Source organism: Phyllostomus hastatus, unplaced genomic scaffold, assembly GCF_019186645.2.
Source record: "Phyllostomus hastatus isolate PE091 unplaced genomic scaffold, TTU_PhHast_1.1 phas_contig_80, whole genome shotgun sequence".
Classification (NCBI taxonomy): Eukaryota; Metazoa; Chordata; class Mammalia; order Chiroptera; family Phyllostomidae; genus Phyllostomus; species Phyllostomus hastatus.
Window position 1 is genome coordinate 29207611 of NW_025333960.1, and position 27757 is coordinate 29235367.

The window sequence follows — 27757 nt, forward strand, 5'->3', positions numbered from 1 at the left end:
TTCTAACAAATAAATATTCACCTCAAGCTATAATTGTTCATTCATTTGACATTTCCCTGCCTAGCAACCATGTCAAACACCCAGAGGTTCCCTGATTCTGGAGGTCCACTAGTCCCACAAGATTGGGAAACGTGATTAGCTCAGTGAGTTGAATGCTGCTTCTAATGACAATTGCTTCTTTCTTAGACAGCGCAAGGATGAGCTGGAACAGAGAATGTCTGCTCTCCAGGAGAGCCGGAGAGAGCTAATGGTCCAGTTAGAAGGTCTCATGAAGCTGCTAAAGGTAAGACAGCATTTATAGAAAGTTTTGCACACAATGTATTAGTTTTTGCAATTACTATATGTGATTTCCCCCAAAATGTGGTTCTGAATTTGTCCATAGGAACTTTTCTTAGATGCATCAAATGATAGCAGTCAGTTAAAGGGCTTATTCTTATCCATTTTCTGATACCAGACTACTGAGGACTTTCATGGAACAACTTCTTCTTCACTTATTTCAGTTTCTTATGTCCTTGAAAGTAATAAGATTGGATTTATTTAGAAATATTTTACTTTTAAAGCTTTCAGCAGTTCTGACTAAATTGAATAGAAGTTAATGCCTAAATCATAAAATAAAGATACAGCCATTAAATAACTTTGGTGGTAATAGTTTCATTAATGGGAGTAACTTCAGTAATTTCAGTAAAATTGTTTATTTTGCTTGTGTGGCTTCAGCAGCAAGTCACATAAATTCTATGGGCCTCAAATGCAACTGCAATTGAAAATGTCTCCTTATTTTTTTTTCTTTTTATCCTGTTGCCTGAGAAATATTAACCGCTTGGGCCAAAAAGAAGTTCCTGATAAATTACTAACAAATCTAGTTTCAGAAAGTTGAGCTTTTTAAAAAAAAATGTTTATTGCTCTCCTTCCTTTTCTGAAGGTAGAGTGTCTCAGGTCTCTAGGAGTCCTCTGCAGAGTGCTATAATCTATCACTGCTCTTACTGCGAAATTACGTACTTCCTTTCATAAATCTTTACTCCTTTTTTAAGTATGCACTAAGTCACATTTTAAGTCAAAAGTAGACTAATTATGGCCATACGTCTGTAGTCAGCCCAGTAGACATATCAGTGCTGTGTGGTCATCCTGCCTGATGAAAACAAGCATGAAACAGTGTGGGCTGAAATGGCCACAGCCAAAGGCAGGGACCAGGACTTCTGATAAGAAAACAGGGGCGGAGTCCCTGGGGCAGTGCACTTGAGACATGATGTCCTGACTCTCAGCTCATGGACCCCTCATAACCCTGACACCCCATCATCTTTTGGTTTTGTGTTGTTCTTTTCTCTCTCTCCTCCTCCTCCTCCTCATCATCATCCTCCTTCTCCTTTTTTTCTCCCTTCCTCCCTCTCTTCCTTCATTTCTTCCTTTTTTTGAACAAAATATGTGTTGAAACCTGCCTAGGCACTACTATAAGTTAACATTTTTTCTTTTGTTTTCTTTACTCTTTTTTATTCCTTAGTCAACCTTTCCTGCCATCAGTGTTGGGAATGCTTTGTCTTTACCACACAACTATCAGTGTATTAGACATGTGAAGTGTAGAATTCAGTTTTTGTTGCACTTTGTATGTTAGGACAGGAGTGGATAATTAATCACTTATTGCTGTTTCTGGCCTGTTATCTCATTTGATGATCTAGAAAAGCTCTTTCTGCTTTCCTTTCCAAATATGCCAAATGAAGAGAGTCAACCCCATCTTTCTCTTCACTGAATGACAGGAAGCTTTGAAAACATCCCCTGCTTATTATATTCCAATAGATTCTATCCCCATAGCATTGGGATACAGTCTATTTACCGCCAGCCATCTGGGCATCAACCTAGCCTAACTGAGCAGTCTGTTGTATCAGAATGTATGAACACCAGGACAGAGAGACTGTGTAGAAAGACGGTTGGACATGGAGAAAAGAGATGGGTCTATAGTTTCAAATATCTAAAAAGACTTCAAATTGCAGTCATTGAGGTCAAAGAGACCTAGCCTGCCAACAAAGCTGTGTTGATGTTTTCCCCACCTTGCATCCCTTCACACTGTATACATGCTCTTATTGGAACCCTGGGTAATCTAACTGTTATTGATTCAATCTTTCTGTAGGAAGAAGAACTGAAGCAGGGAGTAAGTTATGTTCCCTACTGCAGGTCTTAACTAACAGTGGAGGGGCCTGCCGTCCTGCTGTTTTTCTCATTGCTTTTGCCTCTAATGTATGTTCATGCTTCAGTTTGGAAAGAGAAAAAAATCATACTAATTTGCTTCCTTTTCAATGTAGTGCTTGAACTGAAATATATTAAATTTAGCATTTTTGTAACTATTACTACTGTCAGCATCGAAAGACAAGTTATTATGTCTTTGAGAAGAGGGAACAAATTGTAATTTGTTGGACACTTTTTTAGATCTCCAGGGGTCTCAATTTCAAACCAATCTCATGCTTTTTGGGGTTATTGATCTTTTTTTAATAGAAAAATACCTATCATAGTCACTAAAGTTACACTAGGTAAAACCCACAGTGCTCATCAGAAGCTAACCTCACCATCCTCTGATGTTGTGAATATCCAGTTCAGTTTCCATTTTACTGAAAAGGTGTGGAACCTCTTTTTATGAAAATTAGCTAATTATATCTCTTCTTATTACACAATTATTAAGCCCCAATTCCCCACTGCTCACCAAAATGTGCTCAATCTTATGAAGACTGTACTCAGTAATTGTTCACTTCCCATTGTTTACTTCTTCCCAAGCAGAGTCCCTACCATTGGTTGACAATAATCTCAAAAGAATAGATAACTTTCAGCCTTTCTCTTATCACTGAGAACCTTTCTGCTCTGGGAGTTTACAAGGCCCTCACATACATCTCTAAAAATAGAGACATTTTGACTCTAACTGTGGCCTAAACTGAAATCCTGTCTCTAATGCTGTGGTCAAGTTCAGAAACCACCAGACAGAGCAGTGTACTCAAAAAATAATAACAATTAAATAAAAGCAAAATAAAAGCAGCTTTAATTTCAAGTGCATGTACCAAGCTATGTATGCCAATATATCCCACCTGCTAGTATTATGAAAAAGTTTCACATTCTTTCCATGGATCAATTAGAACTACAGCCTGTCCAATTTCAACCTACCTTTTAATCCTTCTGTATTCTCTTTCCTATTATTCATTGTGTGTGTTTGTGTGTAACAAAAAATGTTTGCAAAATGCTGGACACATTTTTACCCTTTATTCCCCTGGTCTGTTAAAAAAAAGGAAGTGTAAAACTAATCTGTAATGTCAGACAATAAAAACAATGTATTACATTATTTTGTATTTTGTGAAAAAAATTACTTTACTAAAACTAAAGTTCAATTTTAATAAGAGACAGTGCCCCTGGGCAAAAGACACACAGTGACAGCCTGTATAATTGCCCAGAAATGCATACATGGGGTATTGCTGTGCACTTCCAACACACTCAGATTGTGGGAAAGAAAAATGCCTCGCTGTGGCACTTCTCTTTGCCAACAGCCTCTTTTCTTTCCTGTCTCTGACTTAGCATGTGCACAAAAAAGGGAAATAAGGGTCCAGTATAACCTTCCTCCTCCTAGTGGACAGAGAGGGAAATCATCCTGTAATCAGTCAGCCTTGCTTTGTCGGTTTCCCTCCAGACTCCTTCTTTACCATTTCCCAGGCAATACATTCTTGAAAGGCTCAGTGGACCAGGAAGTTCACAAACCAATGGATGCATAGACCCAGAAAGTGTAGAGGTAGAGAGCCAAGCTATGGCAGCACTAATAAGAGCATCATTACTGCCTCCTTTCCTTCCTGCTCCTCCCCACTGAGTCCTCAGCAGCTGCTGCATTTTTGAAGGTCAGCCAGCAGCGGGATGCTGCTGCAGAGGTACTTGAAGGCCATTACTGCTAACACCCAGATGTCAGTAGTGCATTGTCTGGATGGGGGAGAGTTTACCTGTCTTATTTATTTGCTTTTCTACTCAAGCCTCTTTTGAAAAGGGACCTGAGGCAGCTTACAACAATGACTTCATAAAATGAAAAAATAAAAATGTTAAAGAAAAAATGCAAATATGCTAATTATAAGGGACAGGAGTACTATTCTGAGCTTTCTGGCAATGAGGCAAAAAAGAAAAACATAATTGGTGGTTTTTATCAGAACAGAAATCCTAGTTCTCGGGGGACCAAACTTCTGCTGGCATAAAGTGTAAAAAGAAAGTTTTCACTCAGAGCTTTATAGGAATACTGAAAAATACAATGAACAAATGTGCTAGTAGCTTTCATATGGCTGCTTCTTATCCTGACCTTCGGTCAAAATTAAGACAGAACCCCACCTGTCTCAATCCTGCAGAGGCAGTTCTACAGGGAAATAAACAAATGCCATCCAAATCTATAGAATTCTCATGGTACAAAATGATATAAGGAGAAAATTTAGAGGTTTTAGTCTGGCATCTGCTTCTAAATTATGTTTTTATTTACAAGCCTTTCCTCTTTGGAGATGTTCCCTTTGTAAAATCAGGTTTAAGACATTGCACACAACAAATTGAGCTTGATTTAATAACCTCTACTTGCTTTATCATAAGTCTGTGTGGTTCAATGTATTTTATTACACTGGTATATATAATTCCTACTTATACTGTTTCTTGTTAGAGGTAATGCATGAATTTATTCCCTTTGAGGAAAGAACATGAATTTTAAAAAAATTAGTGCCTGTAATATAATATGATTATGATATGATAAGCAATAAATTTTTTTACAAAACTTGAATTGAAATTATCCTACCCTCTTTCTTCTTTGTGTATATTTAAGATTTATTGAAAGCACCATAAAAAGAATACTCATAAAAAGTTTAATAATGAAGGCGACTGGGATGTAATTTCAATGATGGTATGTTCCAGAATTTCTGATATACTTCCAGTTCCAAATATCATGTCCCAATCTAAAACTAAGCATTCTAACTTCGAGTTCAGAAAGTAAGATCTCAATAATAACTTCTTAGAAAGATTATTGGAGTTAAGCTTGAATGATAGTGTTCCCAGCTCTTCTTCTACAGTGGAAGATCTTGAGTAAGTAAATTAACTTCCTGGCAATTTATTTCAAACATACCAATAATAGATCGCTCACCAGGTTGTTGAATGGACTTTAAAAGATAATGGATATGCAAGCACTTTGGAAAATACCATATTTGTGTCAGACATAAGTATGAATGTACGTGTATATGCACATGCTCACACATAGGTATATGTGAACTTTCTAATTCAACCCATACTTACATGCACACATACATTCACCCATTCCCTTCTCTCCCTTATAGTTAACTAACAGTGTCTCCTCAGGGGGGGGAAGTCAAACGTCATTGCAAATTGCATCTCCTGCTCCCATTCCCTTCTCTCTTTACAACTGATGGCTCAATTCACTCCAGAAGTCATAGTCCCTCAGGTTCCTGCTTCTTTCCAATATGGTATGGAACACAAATAAGCCAGAAATGACCAGTTTTTCCAGCTTAGATTTCACCTTTCTCTGTTTCACTTGCTCGTCCTCTCTGGTGGGTATTCTTGTTTATTTTTATTTATTGATTTGAGAGAGAGAGAGAAAGAGATTTGTTGTTCCACTTGTTTATACATTCATTGGTTGATTCTTGTGTGTGTCCTGTCTGGGGCCTTGGTGTGTGGGCATGACACTCCAGCCAACTGAGCTACCCCAGGCAGGCCTCTGATGGGGATTCTGTGGAGTAGTGAAGCAATCCAATGTGAGGATGGGGGCATGGAGAATTCATGTCATACATAATCAACTGCAATATAAGGGCTAACATCTAGTGTTCAAAAACATGCCCTCCCAGAGTGTGTGTGTGTGTGTGTGTGTGTGTGTCTCTCTCTCAATTTCAGGGATTGGTTAATTAGTTCTAGAAAAGTAAAATTAGTTCAGGGTAAAGCCAAGCCCCTTTTATGACATGGGAAGCCCCCAAACCTGGCTCCATCCCTTTCCCAGCTTTCTTCTGCTCCACTCCCCACAGTGAACCTAGTGCTTAACCACACGGGCTTCCCAACCCTAACTGCCATGGGGTACACCTCACATGTCATAAATGAAATTCAGTGATATCTTGCTCACGATACTGCAAGGCCTGGAATGCTGTTCTCTTCTCCCAATACTTCCTCGTTTCTGCCTGGAAATCTCACTATTAAGATCCAAGTCCAGTGATGCCCCCCTCCTGACAAGGATCATTCATATCACCTCACCTGTGTCCTCCTAACACTCTGTACACAACAATCCCAGTGATGACCATCAGTGAACGCGTATTGGTTGAAACGATGAAAAAAAGGTTGAAGGTAGCCAGGCCCTACCTTCCCAGGCTGCTAAGAATCATTAAAACCAGACCTAACTAGGCCATATCCTCAGCCAAACCTGAGAGAGAGGAGGGTCTATGTAATGTCACCCATGGCTGCCTCGTGGCAGTGCCATTTCTCCAGACAGTGCTGCTTCAACATTTCGCGTCCCTTCTTCCTGGTGCTGAGTGGAAACCAAAATGCTTCCTGGAAAAAAATAAGAAAATTTATGGACCTTGTCAGACTTTTTAAAAATTGATACAACAGCAAGTTGAGTGGACTCAGAGGATGGAGTGTAGAAATGAATTTTTCATTTATTCTCTAGAAAGAGAGCTATTTTAAATTTGCCAAGTATGATGTATGTTTTCCTTCTTCCATAAATCAACTCCCTTCTGAGGAATTTTAGATCTATATATTGATCTGCATGGCCATCGTCCCTTAAGTCTTTTCTCCATTAATCATCGAGTAATTTCCAGGAAAGGATGTTCACAGAGATGATTCACTCTCATGCTTCTAAAGTCATTAGCAGACAACCATGCTTCCTGACCGGGCCAGAGGCTACTGCTCTATGGGGGCCACTCGCTGTGAGGATAAAACTCAGTGATATCTGCTCTGCTGATCTACCCCAATGCCTACACCTGGCACCTGCCCTTTCCTGGTGGTCCTGCAAGAACAACAGAGAGGAAGGCCAGCACTGGCATTCCCAGCAGTAGTAGGTCCTAGGAAGGTACCAGGCAACAAACTGGACACTGTCCTCACAAAGAGTGATGGGGTTGAGGAGCCAGGAACCCCCTCCCTAAAGTCTAGGTGATGACTGGACCAGATTTGGGTGTCATGAGTTGCAGGGAAGATGTCACTAAGTCTTTTTTTCAGCACAGAATCTTCCGTGAAAATTTTTCACATAATCAGACTGCTTGAAATTGCACCAATTAGAGATTCATTTAAGAGCTAGTGGCTATTAATCATTCACACATTGGTGTCATTTAGATTCAGTCCATTGTTTTTCCCTTAATGCATAACTACAGTCAACTATTTTTCTCTTAACACAGAACCACTACAAGGAGTTTTGAAGAAAGGAAGCAGGCAGAAAGAAGTAGGGAAAGTTGGATTTGGAGACCGTGCATTAAGCAGGGAGAGGTAGGGATGGGAATGCCTCAGACAAACACAGTTAGCAGGAGCCTGCTCAGTGGGAGGAGAAGGGGAGAGCATGGCCACAGGCACAGGACTCACAGTCAGGAAGGTTAGACAGGCCAGGTGTAGTGCCTAGAGGGGCGGGGGCAGCCCCTCAAGCGCCCTGTCCTGGAGAGCCTGGTGGAACAAGGGTAAGCAAGTTGGCGTACAGCAGCCCCAGTAGAGCCATCAGGATATTGAAATTCAGGCCCACAGCCCCACATCTGAAATGTTCCAGAATTCAGAATTGTTCAGGTTTTAGAAATGCAATAATGCTGTGCAGATACCATATAAAGAGCCTCACATCAGTTATGAAAGAATATGTGTTGCTTTTTGGATTTCAAATTTGCAGATACCAGTGCCCACAATCCTAAGAAGCAGCTATGGTGCCATAGGGAAGCCCTGGCCTTGTAGGCTAAAGGCTGGGGATTTATTTTATCTCTGCCACTCACTAGCTCAGAGACCTAAGGTAACCCAATTATTGCCTCTGAGCCTCAGTTTGCTAACCTGAAAAATGGGAATAATATACCTCATTTGCTTGTTAGGAGGATTCAATGAAATAATGGGGATTGAAGTGCTTTATAAGGTGCAAATTGCCATTTGAATTTAAGCTACTATCATTCATAACACTATCAGGAAAATGAAACCAAAAAAATGTATATAAAAGTGCTTTATTTTGTAAATTCCATAAAAAGTGGAGTTGTACTATTATTGTGAACCTCCTGCCCCAGAAGAGGACCTGGCTTCCCAGAGCTGCGAGGGTAACCCATGCTACGTAGTCAAGAGAAGCCTTCTTCCCTCAACCCTTCTGTCCAGCTTGCCTTCTCCAGTCACTCCCCCCATTCCTGCTATGACTGGTTCCTATTAGAGGACAGATGAGAAAAGCAAGGAGCCCTGCTGAGGGCCCTGTCTAGAAACTGATGCACCTGCCCCAGAGGGCTTCCCAGGGATGGGTGGGGCAGCCCACAGGGCAACTGACCCACATCAGTTTCCTGTCTCCTTTGAGGAACCCTCTGTTAGCCATCACCCACCAGGTCCCTGCAGCCCAGGGCAGTCAGAGCACCTGGGCTCAGACACCAGCCCTCCCCTCTCTGAGCACTGGGAGCCACAACTGTGCATTTAGAGTAATGGTACCTACTGCAGTGGTCGTGGAGAGAAATCAGTGAGGATGTACTGGAAACCCTTGATCCGTGGCAAAGCACGACTCAAACGTGAAGTCCTGTGTTATTGGTGTGGGAAGGAGGGAGATGCCATGGTAGCTCAGAAGCAGAAGTTCCGTGGTAATGAGATTGAGCTGCCATGGTTTGCTGGGGAAAACCAGACCCGTCCCAAGCGGGCTGGGGCAAGCAGGCTGCAAAAGCATCGCAAGCAGGCAAACTTCTCTTCCCTGAGCCCGGACAGACCATTCCAAGGTACTGTTGCGAGTGAAAGAGTGGAATCCTCAGCCCGTTGGGCATCACATGAGTTATTTTCTGTCTTCTGTTCTGTTATGCTTTGTTATGTAAGCCTGGATTTTTCTCAATTTATAGATTTGACTTTTATGTGTGTTACTGAGCCCTGGAAAGCTAACAGCATGGCACTTTACAGGATTGATGTTGTGTGTTTTAACTGCAAGCCGCTGAACCCACAGCACAGATGTAAATCGAGTATCCCCGAGCTCTGCTCTCAGGGTGCACGGCTCAGGGCTGGGATGGGGTGGTGACGAACCTCGAGCCTGGCCGTACCGGAGCCCTGACTCTCCAGGGCCAGACCCAACAGTCTGAAATGGAGCCTGTGTGAACACGTACTCTGTTGTGTGTGCACTGAGGGTCTCCTTGCATTTTCTTATTTGTGAGTGACTGACTTCCCTTTGTAAACTAATTATTAAAAAGAGAAAATATTTCCAAGAGACCTCACTGTAGAGGCCAAGTTGTGAAATTCAAGGTGTGGCAGTCAGGGAATGGTTTCATGCTGAGAACTGGAATGCAGAGATAAATGGCTCGTAGTTGTTTTTTACCTTTTCTTTGCTCATTTTAAATACCACTGTTCTTCCTGCTAGAATGCTGCTTTTCTCGTAGACCAAAAGTGGGATTTCCTAAAAGGAAATAGTAGCCACAAATTTGTTCTTTTCTTTCTCTCCCCCGTGGAATCCCTGAATCACAGAGCAATTTGACAAAGACCACTTTTGCTGTAAAATAGGAATTAAATCCATTTATGTTTTCTGTTATTTTACTTTGAGAGTTAATATGCACAGTATAGGATGCATGACTTGAACTACATATTTTCCTTTACCGATGATTCCAGGACAGACAGGTCGAAAATTTAGGAAGCGTACAAATCATATCCATCCCCAAAAAGTCTCCTAGTCTATACTCAAAACTTCGTCTTTAGATGTCTTTTTTTTCTACTTAGAAGTTTTTCTGTAAGGGGAAAATAGACACACCTTGTAATTATCACTGCTTAAATAGTGACTTCATTACTACATGGGACACATCTCATATATCATAGAACAACGCTCTACTAATATTCTTAGCTTCGAGATGTAACCACAACTCCAGATACTGTATAATAAGGTCCTAAATCACCTGTACCTGCAAGTGGGGTGTTAGGACGACCTAAATAAATTACCTGGGATTTCCTACTGCTTTGAAATTTCACTGTGACTGTTTTTAACATTTGACTGAGGCCTTGGGGATGGATGGCATTTGGCATTTTCTTGGGAAAACAAATTAATGACTTGCATTGTCTCTCCAGACCCAGGGGGCAGGCTCTCCTCGCTCCTCCCCCAGCCACACCATCAGCAGGCCCATCCCCATGCCCGTGCGGTCTGCCTCTGCCTGCTCCACCCCGACTCACACGCCTCAGGACTCGCTCACAGGGGTCGGGGGAGATGTACAGGAGGCGTTTGCACAGAGTAAGTGGCTTTGTTTTCTGTTCTGTTCTGCTTTTATGTGACAAAGAAGTCACCACGGTCTGCCAAGTGGCCTAAAGCCATGGATATTCTAGGTTACTCCGTGGCTTCTGTCAGAGGCTGGCCCAGGAGCGGTTTAGAAACTCCCTAGGCTAATCTGTCCTTCCCCTCACCATTTTACCTTCCTGTGGCTTCTGTCGCCCTGTCCCATTTCTTATGAGTGTTTGCTCATTCAGGGAAGGGAAATCCTTTCAGTAATATCTTAGGGAACTTATCAAAGGAATCCATTTTTAAAATTCTGGAAGATCTTATTTCCTGCTTTCTTCTCTTTACATGAAGGCAAACTTGAGATTGAGTTTAAACTATTCAGCTCTTTAGCCTGAGGTGATGGAAGACAGTTAGTCCCTTTACAGATGCCCTGAAGAGCAGCATCACTGCTGCTGACAGTTCAGGCCTCTCGTAGTTAACAGAGGAGACCAAGGAGTGCAGGGGAGGACCGCAGCGTTCTCCCACTGGCTGCCTCTGCCATTTACGCACGCAGGGTGGTAGGGAAGGGGACTTGTCCCAAGGCACATGATTTTACTCTTCTGGAAGTATTTTAATGTATTTTAAAATTTTTCTTGCCATTATTTTTTAAATGTAGGGAAAATTAGGAAAAACATCCTCCGGCAGACCCTCACCCCGCCAGTCTCATTCCTAGAAGTAAACACTATTAACAGCTTGGTCCTTCCCAACTTTCTGCTTATGTATAAATATATACCTTTAAGTGTGTTTGTTTAGACACATACTCTTTATTTTCACACAAATAAGTGTGTGCTTATTTTGGTCTGTGATTTGCATTTTCTTTAAATTGGCAGTTTGTCATGGCACTCTTCCATGTCCTCACGTATAGATTCAAGGTAAAGAGAAACATTTTTGACTACTAGTTTTAAGTCAAAAAGAAACGTGAACAGAATGAAAACACACACAAAAATTAGACTTGAGTAAACCACTACTCAACATATGTGGCAGTTAGGTTTCATAATTTCAGTTAAACGTACAGCATGTAGAGATTGGTAAAAGACATCCCCAAAATAAAAGCAGGTAAAGAACCTGAACAGACAGAAGAGGAAATATAAATTGCCAATAACAATATGCAAAGATGTTCCATCTCACAGATCATTTTAGAAATACAAAGTGGAATGAATATTACCTTTTGTGTAGCAAATTTTTTATAAAAAAAAACCTTTTTTAATATCAGTAATATCCAGATATGGAAATGTGAAAGGAAACAAAGACTCCTCACCCATTATGTATGGGGGACAAAAACCTACATTTTGTGGGGCAAGAATGATGCACTCTCTGTTATGAGGGAAAAGGGAAGATCCATAATAGGGCTTTTACTTCTGAAAAAGAAAATAATTTAAGTTATACAAAATAACTTTCTTTTTAATTTTTAGAAAGAAAAATGTCCTTTCCCTAAATCTTACTTTAAGGAAATTTTTAATCAGATTGAACTTTTAATTATATGTACTGTTTTATCTAACTTTGATTTCTTTAATTTTCATGTATTTATAATGTTATTTAGTTTTACTTTATGAGAAACGTCAGAATGAAATGTGGCTTAGCTCACAAAGAGCTTGTGATACATAAATTGATCTGTAAGTCAGGTATTTGGAATCTTGAGCCTTTTTTTCCAAAGTTATGATGATTAGCCCTCTGTCCCATCTCAACCTTGCCTGGTTCCCAGGCCAGCCCAGAAATAGCCATTTAACCCTGAGTGTGCCTGAAACGTCATACTAATCTTTCTCTACCATAAAGAAACGTGGTCCAGCCCTGACCCGTGTGGCTGAGTTGGTTGGGCATTGTCCCACAGAGCAGAAGGTTGCCAGTTTGACTCCCTGTCAGGGCACATGCCTGGGTTGCAGGTTCAGTCCTGTTGGGGTAGGAGGGGGTGCTTACAACAGGCAATCCATTGGTGTTTCTCTCTCACATTATGTTTCTCTCCCTCTCTTTCTCCTTTTCTTCCCCTGTCACTAAAAATGAATAAGTAAAATCTTTTAAAAAATAAAAAGTAAGAAACATGATGTAAGTTCCAGTTCAGGGTACCAGACAGACTCAGATCTTTTGCCCATGTCTTGGCAGCCAGAGCAAGAATCTTCCTCTCTTTCCCATATTCTGGGGCATTCAGTGCACAGGGTTCCCACTCCCAAGAGGAACCTGTAGTGGGAAGGGGACCTCTGGGAGGCCTGACTGGACACAGGGCTTTGTTGAGAGAGGTCCGGGTCCGGTGGGCTCAGCTACCAGCGAGTGGCTGGAATGACAGTAGCAGCCAGGAAGGTGCAGCTCTCCCGCCTAAAGCAGACTGTTCATCTGTGTGGTTATTCTCAAGGAGAGCGATGATCACACATGCTGGTTTACCAGGGTCCGTCCCCGCTTGTCAGCCAGTCTTCTTATTAAACCTCCCCCCTTCACTTGCAACATTGTCCCAATTTGGACAATAAATTATGTGAACCCCCATTGGTTGCCATGTCTTCCCACATCAGAGGCCACTGCCCTAAGCACAATGTCCTTTTTTTAAGGAAATGAACCAAAACACATCTAAACAGGAGAAGTCTTGGAAGTTTTCTTGCTTTAGAATGGCAATGAAAATGATAAACAGCATAACATTTTGGAAAAAGTAAGAGCTTTGATTTTTTTTTTTACTTATTGTCATTTCTTCTTCACAAGGTTCAAGAAGAAATTTAAGGAATGACTTATTAGTGGCAGCGGATTCCATCACTAACACCATGTCCTCTCTCGTGAAAGAGCTGAATTCTGGTGCGTCCCTGGTCCCCTCCCTTTGTCTGCTCACTGCAGAGGGACCCAAACAGATTGTACTAGGGGCCTCTGCTAGAGACCTGCTCATGGTCGAATATGAAAAGATTTCTTAAAGATCTATATGGTGTTTTGTTGCTATATTCAGATTTTTACATTAATAATTATATTTGATGATGAGAAAACTATTAATATATGCTTACTGCAGGAAGTTTAATAATTTAGAAAAGAATGGAGAAAAATATTAAAATAGACTTATAATACAAGAAACCAGATAGTCACTGTTAATATCTATGATAATCCAAAGTGACATGATGCAGAAGTTATTTCTTAAGGTCAAATGTTCTATTTGCTAATTTATACTCCGTTCATTAGGAATCAATGGCTAATTAGCTTGCAGTATCTCTAAAGAAAGATGTGCCCATATTATAAATAGCACAAAATTGTACCTTTACCCCAATAATACTATACAGAGTTTTAAAAACTTTAACAGCATGAATATTCCAATAACTATTTTACCAGTTTCTAACGCATCTCATCTGTTCCTTTAAAGAGAACTTAGCGAGATGTTTGCCTGGCAGGACTGTGGTCATGTACTTGAGATTATAACAACTATAAGAAATAAAACTTCAGTATTAAAATAAATCTGGATTTAAATTTCTTAAAACCTCTATAATAAGAATTAAAGTAATGAAAATTGTTGCTTCTGTTTTAGAATAAGATTACCGAATAGGATAAAAATGACAGTAGCTAATGTATCACGGTTAACAGTATGTACCCACTGCCCTAGCAAGTGATTACGAAAAACGTTATTCTTATTGTAGAAGTCTCAAGTATTGTTAGTTAATACTCTTATAATACTTCAAAACATTAAGTGAATGTAATACTTTAGGTTTGTATTTCCTAAATCAAAGTAATATTAAGCAAATGTAACAGATTTACTAAAAACTCCTATAAAGGAACAAAAATAGGAGTTTTCAATTATAAGACAAAAAGGATTCCTCATTGCATTACTGAGATTAAAAAAAGAAACTATACTGTATAGCAAACAATTTTACAGTAATTCATGTCAAGTTTCAATTCTCATTTGGAATTGAAATAAATACTTGATTTACATACTATAACTGGTTAATGGTTTATATAGCACAGGTTGATTTACATTAAGCCCAACCCCTTATTCACCGGCCATAAAAACTCTAACAAGTCATTCTTTATTTCTTCTATTGTGCCTCACAGAGGTGGGGAGTGAAACGGAGAGCAATGTGGATTCTGAATTTGGACGGACTCAGTTTGAGGATCTAGTTCCATCACCAACCTCGGAAAAGGCTTTTCTCGCGCAAATCCATGCGCGGAAACCCGGGTACATTCACGGCGGAGCTACCCCAAGCACCATGCGCAGTGACGTGTGAGGATCTTCTGCTTGGGCTATTTTCTCAGTAACAGAACACTGTAGGGAGCATAGGAAAAAGAAAACATGTTTGCTTCACTTTTTATTTTGAAAAGAGATGATGCAGCTTCCTTTTCTGACACAAGAGGTAGATGGGCTCTACGTTTAAATTTGGCAACATGACTTTCCGCCCTCACAATTTCCAGAGAATGTCAATAACCAAAACCAACCAGTACTTACTGGGCACAGTAACTAGCACAGTACTGTCACCTAAGGTACTAGAGCTAGTTTTATACAAAATGCGATAAAAAAAAATTGTCACTCCCAGCCTTACAGGACTCACATACTAGTTCAGGAGATAGATCATACTATCTTCTGAATTTTCTGTAGTTGCACGTGCAGGGCCCCATGATGCTAGAGAGACCTCTGTTTGGGTTGAGGTGAACATCACATAAGCAATAGGAATTGAAGTGAGTCCATGCGTGCTCCACTTCATAACAGGGATATGTTCTGGAAGATGCACCATTAGGCAATTTTGTCATTGTACAAACATCATAAAGTGCACTTAGGCAAAGCAAGATGGCCGAGCCTACTATGCACGTAGGCTATGTGGTAAAGCCTATAGCTTCCAGGCTACAAGCCTGTACAGCAAGCACATCACTGTAGATTAAATCTCATTAAAACATGAGATTGAATCAAGCAAAAGGGAAAATGATGCAATCAAAAGACAAAGTAAACATGAGACGTTCGGGGCTGCTGCTGCCATAACACAGCATACTGTTTAATAGCACACTTTTTTATAAGTAGAAAATAACACTAAAATATATAGTAAAAACAAAAACCAGTAACAGTCATGTATTATCATGATCAAATATTATGTACTATACATAACTGTATGGGCTGTACGTTTATACACCTGGCAAAGCAGTAGGTTTGTTTACACCAGCATCACCACAAACACATGAGTAATGTGTTGCACTATGATGTGATGACAGCTGCAATGTCACTAGACAGTAAGAATTTTTCAGTTCCAATTTTTCAGTTATCTGATGGGACCACTGTAGTACATGCAGTTGGTTCTCGACCAAAACATTGTTATGCCTCATACAAGTGTAAATGTATAAAATCTCATTATAAAGAAATACAATTTGGTTGACTTGTTAAATATGTGTAAATCTGACTCTTAAAAGACATTTTGCAAAGGTTTTCACTCAATTTGGCTTCCGGTCCTGGGTAGGAGCCAGAAGAACCAGGAATGCCCCCACTGGACTTCTGTGATGCTAGATCAGCTCAGAGTAGCCAGACAGAGGAAGCCAAAGCTGAGAGACAGAGGTGAAGCTAGGACAGGGCTGCAGAGCCCAGCTTCAGAGGGAGGAAGAGTAAAACAAAGGAAGACAAGAATGTGGGGCCTTCAGGAGAGCGAGGCACGTGGAGATGGGAGAAGTGTGGGCAGAGGTTCACTGAAAGGCTGGAAAGGGGAATGGCTAACCATTCAAAAAACCACAGAAGAGTGATGGGGCTTAATGTGCAAAGTACTGCAGACTCGTCTACAAAAATAAACCAGCTGTTTTAAAGACCCAAAGAAGAAACTAAACAGAGGCCTTTCTGGTGTTTCGGCTCCCAGGCCAAGCAGTGGGTAAAAGACCAGAAATAATGAAGAATTATAAATAGACATGCTCTGAAAGCAGCTGGGAAAAGGTAGAGCACAAGATCAGAACAAGACCATTATATCATAATTTAACATGGCAGGGGGCTGCTGCTTTCAATCTTAGTTTGCTCTTTTGTCCTTTCCTCTATGATTTAGAATTATTTGATTTGTTTGTTATTCCAAATGATGAAGTAATTTTCATCACTTCAGTCTGGGAAACACATATCTATTTGGCTTTCAATAATTAAGCATTCGCATGGTAGTTACTTAAAAATTTCTCATTCCAATCCTAAGATCCAAGACTGTAGCTAAAGCCACCTCACTCAACTGTCACCAGCCTGCCGGTGGCAGTTCCAGCTTCCAACACTGCTGCAGGAGTTGGGGAGAGAAAGTTCAAGAGGCCTCATAGACCTATTTATCTTGACCCCAAACCTCTAAAAATAATGAGAACATGTTGTACAGATATAAATAAACATGAGCAGTGGCATTTATGTTCCCATCCAGAAACTTCTCCCTGACTAGTCTTTTAATTTTAGGGGACATTTTACTATCTATACTATCTAAGCATGTACTGTGTTTTATACCCTGAGAGTATTTTAGTCATATAATTTAGGTAGTGAATTTATGTTCTAAGAACTTTATGTGTATTAGGATGAATACATGGAGAGAGTCACACAATAGTGGGGTCATTCTTATCTGTTTATATCACAGTGAAATTGGACAATTTAAATGGATTTCTTAGATTAAGAGCTAGTATAAATTTCTAAGGTCAAGAGCTACGGGTTAGAGTATTAGCCTTCTTCACATTGATTGGCTGATATGCTGAGACTGGATTCCACTAGGAAATAAAGCACGTTGGTGCGCAGGCCTACACATGTGCATCACACAGAGAAGGTTAAATTATGAATGAATGCCCTTAATTTTTATTTCACTAGAGGGCTCACTTTCCTCATAGAAAGTGTTCTTGGATTCCATTTAAAGAAAGCCACCAGATTAGAAAACTATATCTGTCTGAAAGATAAGCCTGGTTTTTTTAAGATTGACAAACATTTAAAGGGCAACTTGTAAAACCTAGAAAAATTAAATGATCAATGATCACCAGAGTGCCATAGAAAAATCACATATGAGAATACCTTGATCATATATTTCCCTAAACTTCCAAAGATTTGGGGGGGGGTTGTTTTTAAGTTTTACATTAGGTAATAGAAGATGCTGAGTTGAAGTGAATTGAAGTGAAGAAGTGAATTGGAGGACGAAGTAAATGTGCCTCCCAAACTCCATGTGTGGTTCATTCCAGGGTCACGGAAGATGGGGATCCCTACGTGCAGCCTGAGGATGAGAACTATGAGAACGACTCGGTGCGGCAGCTGGAGAACGAGCTCAAGATGGAGGAATACCTGAAGCAGAAGCTGCAGGATGAAGCATATCAGGTACTGGGAGCCAGGCCCACTGCACCCACCACCTCTGCCCCAGCCCCTCCATAGCTGGTCTCCTTCATTACTCAAGAAAATCAGACCCTTCTCCTGCCTTCCACCCTCCCTGTCTGGAATATTCTGACTACTTAGTCCATGTATTCTAGACATGAAAAATTTCAAATACTTATAGCTGTCACTCACCACGTATTATAAATTCTGACCTAGAAAGTGCATGGAGGCCCTTGTCACATCAGCAGAAATGGGGTGACTAACAATTCATACTCCTCCAACATCATCAGGGAAGATGCTTTTTCTCAAGATGGAAAAAAGGCGCAGAGGACAAGGCACAAGGAAATTGAATAAGCATAAATCTCTCTCCTCCCTTGACTCTTTTGTCCTCAGCTTCCCTCACCACCTATCTCATATCAAATGTAAATAGTAGGCAAGTGACAAATCTCACAAAGAAGTGCTAGGGGGACCACAGGCCCCAAGTTCAGTAGAGTGTGGATGGACAGACTGGCATGTATACTGGACTGTATTAAGCCATCTGAGAATTCATTCAACATAACATGCAATTGGGAATAAGTGTAATTAGTGACTCATCCTAAAGGGAATCCATTGTCCCCATGGAGACTGCTCTAGTGCCATATTTGTCTGTCTTGTATGTTTCCTTTCCCCGTAATCCACCCATGTTTTCTTGGTGTGCTGGGATCCAGGGATGTTGGCCTGTTTGAGACCAGCCACTCCCCAGGCCCCAGTGAGTTGTTTTATTGTCAGTCTTTCTGTCCAATGGCCAGAGAACTTTTTCCACATTCCTAGGTCAGCAGTAGCTTCTCTCTTACTCTGTGAGTGAAAGAAAGAGAAGCTGAGAGAATAAATTATCTTCTGTTTCTCCTATGTTTATAGATTAAGTTTTGAAATATTTTCCCAAGAAGAATGTAGCAAAAGGAAAATTGAAGCCCACCAACCCCACTGCAGCAGTATTAAACAAACGCTTTGCCTCTTTGGAATGTTCCATTTGCCCTTTTGGTTTAACAACCACATTTCAGAAGCAAGTAAAATGTTGGCCTAGTTATACACAAAAATAGCTGAAACAGTGGCTTGACTGCATCTGTAGTGCCGGGCTTCGATGCTGCAGAAACAGTCCAAGTCCCTGAAGTATACAGACCTATGGAGAAGGCTATTTCTTTATGATTTCTGTGGCCCGTCCGCAGAAGAAAATTAGCCTGGATGAAGCTGCCAGGGTATCTCTGGGAGATCCGAGGGACGTTCCGTACACAGCTCATTTGGTTCTGCCACATAGAGGGAGAGAGAGATGTGGTTAAACAATCAATATTCTGGTTCATGCTGATGGAGGCACCTGTTAGGCCTCCCTCTTCGAGCTCGTATCAGTTTCTGGATTTGGGTGGCAACAGTTACTGAAATTCTAGAGTTTATTTCTTTTAATGAATTAGGAATTTAACTGTGTATGAGTGAAATGAAGGGAAATTCTATTAATAGCTTAAGATCCAGTTAGAGCTTTTGCCACCTCTGATAAATCTTAAGCTGCTCCTCTCTATCCTTTCCTTCCCATGCCCAGTGACTTCAGAGAAAAGGCAAAGAAAGGGGCTGGGTGAATATAACAGGCCTGAGTGTCCCCACACAAGACGGGTGCCCTGGAGAACGTTGAAGCGATTTTCCTTGACTGCTCTGTGAGCATATGGTTGTTTCATGGATCAGAATGCTACTGTCATCCATTGGCCTCTCTCTTTCTCTGTCTTTGTGCATGGCTTCAAACCAAATAATTCACCGGCTTGACTGCATCACAGACTTGACATGTCACCTTTCTTGTTTGTGTCCTTTGTCACCCACAGGTCAGCTTGCAAGGCTGAATACAATATCCTTTTATCACTCTCCTCTCAAGTAAGTACCCTCTCATTTAGGAGGAAACGTGGCCACCGTACACTGAGTTTTCATAACCTGTCACCCCAGTTCACAGTCACTCTCTCTTAGGTGTTTCTCTGTGATAAAATAACCCTCCTTCCCTGCTTTTGTCAAAGGATCATCCCAGTCTATGGGGCATTTCATTATACTCCAGCGGGGATTTGGCAAACAACCTTGGGACTTGACTTCGTAACTCTGTTAATTAGGAAAAAATGGCACAGAAACTTCTATAACACCAGATGTGCCCCAGAAATATGCTGTGGCTACGAAGCCACATCACCAATTCCTCATAGCACCCAAGTTTTAGCCTCTCTGTCACCTGAGAAGGCAAAGTCCAAGCTTGCTCAGCACTTCCAGAGATGAGTCAGCTCCTTAGTCATGCCGTCCTCAGGGCGCAATAGGCCAAAGATATGTCCTTAACAAGTGAAAGCAAAACTGAAACAAAAGCGAAAACCAAAGAAGCAAAACATAGAGGAAAGCTTCTGAAGCCTTTTACTTTTTAGAATAGCTAATTCAAGTCCTTGGTGGAATTCAGGCGGCTGTCACAATAAAAGTATCACTTAGATGGCAGGTGACCCTTGACCCCCAAGGACCCACCTATGTACATGGAAGAGCCTCCATAAATCTTTAATGGAGAAAGAACAGCATTTGGCTGGCAGGATCACGTGAGGGTGGTGGTCTGAAGCTTAGGCTGTGGACTCTAATAGACCTGGTTTTAAATGTGAGTTTCACCAAATTTGAGCAGTATAACCTTGGACAAATTATTAAACTTCGATGAGCCTCCATGCCCTCTGAACAACATGCATGATAATACCTACATCAAAGAGCAGTTGTCCTCACTGAGATAGTTTTTATAGAGTTTAACATAGTGGCAGACACACTGTAATTTTAATGAGCACACTCATACATGCCCAGTTCTGTGCTCAGAGCTTTATAAGTGATTTAATCACTGGAAGCTGTGGTAGTTATAATGTAGGTGTATAGGCACCCCTGGGACTCAGAACTAGCTTGCTCCCTCTATTTTTAATAACCAAGGCTAGGACCTAGCTATGTGCAATGATTTGATACACGTGCAGCTAACTGTCCCATACGTCTAGATGGTTTCTCTGGCTCCAGCTAATGGCCACTTAGATGTCCCTTAGTACAGCTCTTAGCGAGTATCTCTCTCACAGTTATTTTTATTTAGTTTCACTTGTACCTAATGTTGTTACGCAGCCTTTTCCAACCATGGAGTGAGTCCCCTAAGTCTGGCTGCTAAACTGAAAAAGGGATATATATATATATATATATATATATATATATATATATATCCCCTAAATGGCATCAATTAGTAAAGAATACATTCAAGCTCAAACACTACATACCTCCTGTCTCAGTCCTCAGGTTAAGATTAAGCAAGTAAAAAATCACAGCATAGTTGCTATTATGATATATACTTTTGGAACTGGTAGGCCCTTTTGGTGTGAATGGAAGAACCTTACTGACCCCACTGTATTTTCTGCCCACCTTGGACTGAAGAATGCTACACCTGATACATTGTAATGTGTCAGTGAAAAAAACCTCAGGAGCTATTTCTGAAAATATTCTCCCCAGTTATAACAAATCTAGTCCCAAAGGAGCAAGATTTTCCCTTTAATAGCATTTTCTTTCTCTTAGCTCCAGCAATTTATTTTTGTTCTGCATGTTATTTAAACATCAGTAGTTACTTAGAAAAATACACTTTTTAAAAGCCTAATAAATTATCCTTGACATAAACCCTGATAAAAAGTGGCATTTGGTTCTTGTACCTAAAAGCTAAATATTTCAGTGGTTTGAAAGTTCTTAGGTAATATTTTTATCTTCAGTACAAATTTGGCAGTAAAAAATTAATACAGCTGTGGCCTCTGCTATTTAATGCATCCTATACCTGCCTACATGGCATTCCACAGGTCTCTAAACACAAATCAGCCTGTTACCAAATCCGCCACTCAGGCAAAATTCATTTAAAACCTGCTAAAACCCTGCATAACCCTTCATCTTTGTAGCTAGTTTTATCCTACTGTAATTTTCCTTGATGTAGCCAAGAAATACAGTTGAAATTTTAGAGCACTTTACGGTATTGAAATCTATTTGTTTGGCCATCTGACTATACTGAAGGACCAGAAATTTTCCCAAAGTATATGCCTCTCTGATCCAAGTGTCCTAAACCAATTTCCTCTGCTCCAAGTAGATTAGGCTTCCTCCGACAGAGCCTGGCATGGGTAAGGGTCATGAGGTCAGACCCCTCCTCTGCTCAAAAGGAGTCTTAGGCCTGTTTAAAAATAAATATGCACTTATCAACACAAAACCAATAAAACCTATTTTATTGCTTTTCAACTAGCCGCTCTGGAAGAAGCAGTATGCATAGGATTAGCATTCAACTTCGAGTACACCAAAACTCCATTTTAACCCACTCAAGTCTTGGATTCCTTCCTTTTTCATCCCTCTGGCCACATGGTCTTTCACTCTCCTTGGCCAGCAACAGCCTAACTTCCGAAACTGGGGGATTTAAAGATCAAAAATAGATTTAAAAAATTTTAATTAGCATGGTATTCTGATGGTGAGTCAGTGTGCTCTTACCCCCTTGTCCAAAGGACAGCTTCACACTGTGTTAACCTTTCAGATACCCATTGAGCAAGAGACTTGACATGAGGATGCTTGTCCTCTCTTTTAGAAGGTACAATAAATAGCACAGCATGTCCCAGGACATTCATTCCTGATTCTCAAAGGAAGGGAGGGGAGAGAGAAAGAGAAAGAGAGAGAGAGAGAGAGAGAGTGTGTGTGTGTGTGTGTGTGTGTGTGTGTGTGTGTGTGTTGGGGAAAAGGGGGATCTTTAGCTTCCTAATTCTGATTCAGAGAACAGTTTTCATCTTTAAAAAAAATTACACATTCCTTATTCCCAGGCAAACTATAGTCAGACAGATGATGAAAATAACATGAGAGCTGATGATGAAGGGAAGCGCTGCACCCACCCACACAGAGGAGAAGACAGCAGCCTGGCAGCCACCTCACCGGAGAGAGAAGCCACCACACGCAGCAGCTCCTGACAGACCCCCTCCCCTAAAGACGTTTTCCACTGACTGTAGCGCAGCTAACATTTTGTTCTAAGATTTGTAGTTCATAGTCGTGTGTGTTTTTAAAAAGGAAAAAAAAAGACTTCGGTTCACAGCTAACTTATCAACTACATCTTCTGTAACATGGCTCATCCCTGGTTTAAAACAAACAAAAAACCCACAGGCTGAAAACCCATGCTGCTGTTACTTGCGATGGCAGTGTTAATAAGCATTTTAAACCTTTGCACATGATATTGAACCTGTTCAGTTTACAATGACAATATTAATACTGTTTATAGTTAGAAGTTTGATTTCTGAATTCTTTGGGATTTTAGCAAAACAGTTTATTATACAATGTACATTTTTTTTCCACAGCAATTGGGAAAAAACAACCACTTGCAATTATTCTTGCCCCTGACGGATTTGGCTTCTGGGTGTACAGACTCAGAGCCCGGAAGCCAAGAAGGGTCCTTGGCCTACATTGTCTGCCGTTGTCTCCAAGTCTCTGCGAGCAGTGACTTGAACCAAACACACCAGGAAAATGCAGTCTTTGGGGCTTCTTTCCAACTTGAGGTTGTTTTCTTTCAAGATACTCTAGCAGATCAGCCATAGAATTTAGTGTAAATATTTTTTCCAAGTAGATGTCATATTCAAAAACAGACAACATTCAAATTCTATAGAATCTAGTTTTTAAAATCAGCACAGATCTTCTTAAAAACTGTGAACTATGTTTTGAAATAATCGTTACTAAGCTGTTTATAAACCACAGGTGCCATAAGATCCCCACATGGACTAAAGTGATCTCTGCTCTTCCACAGTCCTGTTACTCTTGTTTTAGCTTTAGGGAGCATGTCTCTAACAGCACCGCTCATCCACAAGTCCCCCTATCAGGTTGTTTGGAGGCCTTCAGCTTTAATTGTACAGGCTTAAAAAGTGCGCTTGCAAAAATGTTCACTCTTCTTTTATTTCTGAATGTTTATTGCCTTAGCTGGCTACCTGGTATTCTGCATGCAGCCTTCTGTGGTCACGTGAAAGGAAACAGCTTCTGCTAAGTTGAGTTGGGATTTTGCACTCAGGGAAAAGCTGGGGTGCAAAAGAAATGTCAAAGAAGGGAGAATGGAAGACTCTGCTGATGGTCCTTTATGAGGACCCTTTTGGGGGAGTGCTAAAGACCTCCCTTAGGGATTCTTGGGAACTGAAAAAATAACCTTTTTTAAGATGTGATGAAATAAAAATCCTGCAGCATATTAGATGCATTATACTAAAATTGGCAGCTTCTCTGGAATTCCTGCTTCTCCTTTAAAAAAAAGAAGAGAACATCATTTTAAGGCAGTGGTTCTCAAAGTGTGTTCCCTGGACCAGAAAACATCAGCATCCCCTGGGAATGTAAAAATGCAAATCCTTGGGCCCCAGCCCAGGCCTACTGAGTCAGTAACTGGGTGGGGGCGGGGGGGGGGGGCCAGCAATCTATGTTTTAATAAGCCCTCCAGGTGATTCTGGTGCCTGCTAAAGGTTGAGAACCACTGCTTTAGAATCAAGTTGTGTAATAAAATCTCTGAAAAGGCCTTATTCAAAATAAATAAGACAGGCTCTGTGTCAACCTTAAAACTTTAGCAATTTGAATTTGCTTCCAGAGCTGGCAGCAACCTTCGCCCACCACACATAGTTGGTAGTTAATGGGTACCCAGCTGAGAGCAGATATCCTGACATCTTCCAGCTCCCTCTCCAGAGGGCTCTAAGATGTTCCCATCTCTGCATTTGGTCAGAAACCATCTTCTTGGCTGCCCTTAGAACAAAATCACTTGCCTTAGGGATAGTTAAGCTCATGTTTGGCATTAGTAAGGAGCCCATTCTATCCATTGACATACTTAATCATACTTCCTTCCAGAGAACCAGTCTGACAAATGTCCCTGAGAACAGGCTGACACCAAAGTGGCACAACTGCACAGTTCTCAGATTTTTTGCACAGATAGATTTTATTGCAGGTTTTGTTGGTATACCTTAATGTTCATCTCCTTTCCACTGCCCATCTTCTGTGAAACCGTACCTCTCTAGATGGAGCAGGTGGTCCCAGGTGCCTCGTACTCAGTACTTACAACCACTACATCCCAGCTGCCTACATTGCTGTCAGCTCTAACTCATAGCCAGGTAGTTTTGAACTCAGAACTCTGACCCTGCAAGTGGCATGCAGCCACTGACTGGAATGAGCTGAACTCTGTTGTCACTTTGTGTTTCTATATCAGAATGTTTGTCTGAGGTTTGAACTGTTTTGCTGATAATCTTCCCCCTTGTTGTAGCTTTCATTGCCAACTCCATCACACGGTTGTTGACACCATCGTGCAAAGCCATTGCAAGGTCTCTAGAAACTGCTGCCAATGACCAGTTCCTGACTAACCAGCAACCTTTTCTTTCTCTTAGCTCCGCGTCAGCACTGAGACCAGACTCAAGCACCCCTGTCCTGTAATCGAGACAAAATGGCGTGTGTTGTTTTGGGGTTTTGTGGTTTTTGGTGGGTTTCTTTCCTTGGCTCTCCAAATTTACTTCTGGGGCCTGTTCTAAGAGCAAACCTAGCAGGTTTTACCTGTCCTGTCTATTAGGTACAATTATATCTGGGGGGGGGGGGTGTTTCTTTCTTGTTCCACAATGAATTGCACATGCATTTCCATCAGAGATGATGGCCTATTAATGAGCACTGGGCTAACACAGCCAGCCGTCCTCCACAACACCATATTAATGGAGGGAAGGAGGAGGGTGAAATCTACTGTATAGGATTCAGGAATCAGTTGTGGTTGGTCAGGACGGAAGTCGGGGTAAGTTTGGTTGGTCAGAGGGAGATGTGCTGGAGATCGTGAAAAATGGATTCTCGAACGATAAGGCAGGGAAGGTTCATTTGTAAGTAGTAATGTGAACTTAATTGCATAGGAGTGTGGCCTTTGTTGTGATATACTATGTATTTTCTTAGTATGCATGAGCCAAACTGTTGCATCATAATTTAGCACTGATGTCCGCTTTTATTTTGATCATCTTTGTCCACCCTTAGTTCTTGGCTGTTAACTGTAGATAAACATTGTAAATACAGCAACTTTTGGTTGCTGCAGTCACCTTGGTTTGATTCCATGCAAGGAGCCACAAACAAGAACTCCACAGTGTCCTCAGAAGAAAGGGCATTTTTACTTTTGAACCAAAAAGAGGAAAAATTCAGAAGCATCACATCTTGAGGCTAATTAACTATAAGACATTTTTAATTATGACTACTGTAATTTGACAACATTTGAAGTAACCAATTCAGAAACCCTAAAGATTTCACAATATTCGTTGGTATTGTAACAAAACTACTATTGTATGGGGTTTTCGTATTGCTGTTAAGTATTGTTTTGTGTGTGTGTGTGTGTGTGTGTGTGTGTTGGAACCTCCTGGGGACATGTTATATTTTGAAGTGATTAAACTATTTAATTGTGTGTCTATATTTTGGAATGGAATTATTTCTTCATTAAAAAATGTTTTTAAAAACACTATATCTTGTATATTTTACTCCTTTGTTTCAGTGAATCTTTCCTAGAGTAACATGATATCTGTCTGTTCAAAGAAGAAAGCCAAGTCAGCATTTGCAGCATGAAGCAGGATCTGTCAATTGGGTATTAAGCAATGGAGGCAGAATATCACACCTTTGGCAACACGATTTTATTTTTAATGGAAAGCCTTGTTATAGTCAATGTGGAGGTGGGTTTGAGACACTAACAGCTAACATATTTAGTGCTTACTTTATTTTTTAAATATATTTTATTGATTATGCTATTACAGTTGTCCCATTTCCCCCCCTTATTCCCCTCCACCCTGTACACCCCCACCTACCCACATCCCCCCCCCCCCACATTAGTTCATGTCCATGGGTCATATATAAAAGTTCTTTGGCTTCTACATTTCCTATACTATTCTTAACCTTCCCTTATCTATTTTCTACCTATCATCTATACTATTTATTCTCTGTACCTTTTCCCCCCTCTCTCCCTCCCATTCCCCCACTGATAACCCTCTATGTGATCTCCATTTCTGTGATTCTGTTCCCGTTCTAGTTATTTGCTTAGTTTGTTTTCGTTTTGTTTTGTTTTTTATGTTTGGTTGTTAATAGCTGTGAGTTTGTTGTCATTTTACTGTTCATATTGTTTATCTTCTTTTTCTTAGATAAGTCCCTTTAACATTCCATATAATAAGGACTGGGTGATGATGAACTCCTTTACCTTGACCTCATCTGGGAAGCACTTTACCTGCGCTTCCATTCTAAATGATAGCTTTGCTGGATAGAGTAATCTTGGATGTAGGTCCTTGTCTTTCATGATCTCAAATACTTCTTTCCAGCCCCTTCTTGCCTGTAAGGTTTCTTTTGAGAAATCAGCTGACAGTCTGATGGGAACTCCTTTGTAAGTTACTGTCTCCTTATCTCTTGCTGCTTCTAGGATTCTCTCCTTCATTTTAATCCTGGGTAATGTAATTATGATGTGCCTTGGTGTGTTCCTCCTTGGGTCCAACTTCTTTAGGACTCTCTGAGCTTCCTAGACTTCCTGAAAGTCTATTTCCTTTGCCAGATTGGGGAAGTTCTCCTTCATTATTTGTTCAAATAACTTTTCCACTTGTTGCTCTTCCTCTTCTCCTTCTGGCACCCCTATGATTCGGATGTTGGAACGTTTAAAGATGTCCTGGAGGTTCCTAAGCTCTCCTCATTTTTTGGAATTTTTGTTTCATCATTCTGTTCTGGTTGAATGTTTATTTCTTCCTTCTACTCCAAATCATTGATTTGAGTCCTTGTTTCCTTCCCATCACTGTTGGTTACCTATAGATTTTTATTTCACATAACATGACCTTCATTGCTGTCTGGGTCTTTTTAATGCTGTTGAAGTACCCACTGAGTTCCTGAAGCATCCTGATCACCAGTGCTTTGAACTGTGGATCTGATAGGTTGGTTATCTGTTCATCGCTTAGTTGTATTTTTTCTGGAGCTTTGAACTACTTTTTCATTTGGCCTTTTTTTCTATCACAGCATGCCTGTTACATAGTGAGGGGCAGAGCCTTAGGTATTCACTAGGGTGGGGCAACCCACATTGCTGTGTTGTGGTGCTGTATGGGGGAGACAGGTTCAAG

At 40.8% G+C, this 27757-nt stretch overlaps 1 protein-coding gene across 13 annotated transcripts in view; it reads left to right on the top strand.

Annotated features, from left to right (window-relative positions):
- The window catches only part of DTNA (dystrobrevin alpha), a 249233-nt gene extending 223107 nt beyond the window's left edge, over positions 1 to 26126 (top strand). For 4 of the 13 annotated variants that reach the window (XM_045849590.1, XM_045849594.1, XM_045849600.1 and 1 more), the window contains 7 exons: positions 187 to 283; positions 10225 to 10384; positions 13091 to 13180; positions 14414 to 14582; positions 17510 to 17642; positions 19481 to 19529; positions 22472 to 25180. In XM_045849590.1, the coding sequence (XP_045705546.1) occupies positions 187 to 283; positions 10225 to 10384; positions 13091 to 13180; positions 14414 to 14582; positions 17510 to 17642; positions 19481 to 19498 (667 nt within the window). In that variant the 3' untranslated portion in view covers positions 19499 to 19529; positions 22472 to 25180. Of the gene's footprint in view, positions 1 to 186; positions 284 to 2119; positions 4735 to 10224; positions 10385 to 13090; positions 13181 to 14413; positions 14583 to 17509; positions 17643 to 19480; positions 19530 to 22471 lie in introns of those variants that run through there. The other 9 variants (XM_045849587.1, XM_045849589.1, XM_045849593.1 and 6 more) reach the window with 5 other exon arrangements.
- Positions 26127 to 27757: the final 1631 nt, after the last annotated feature.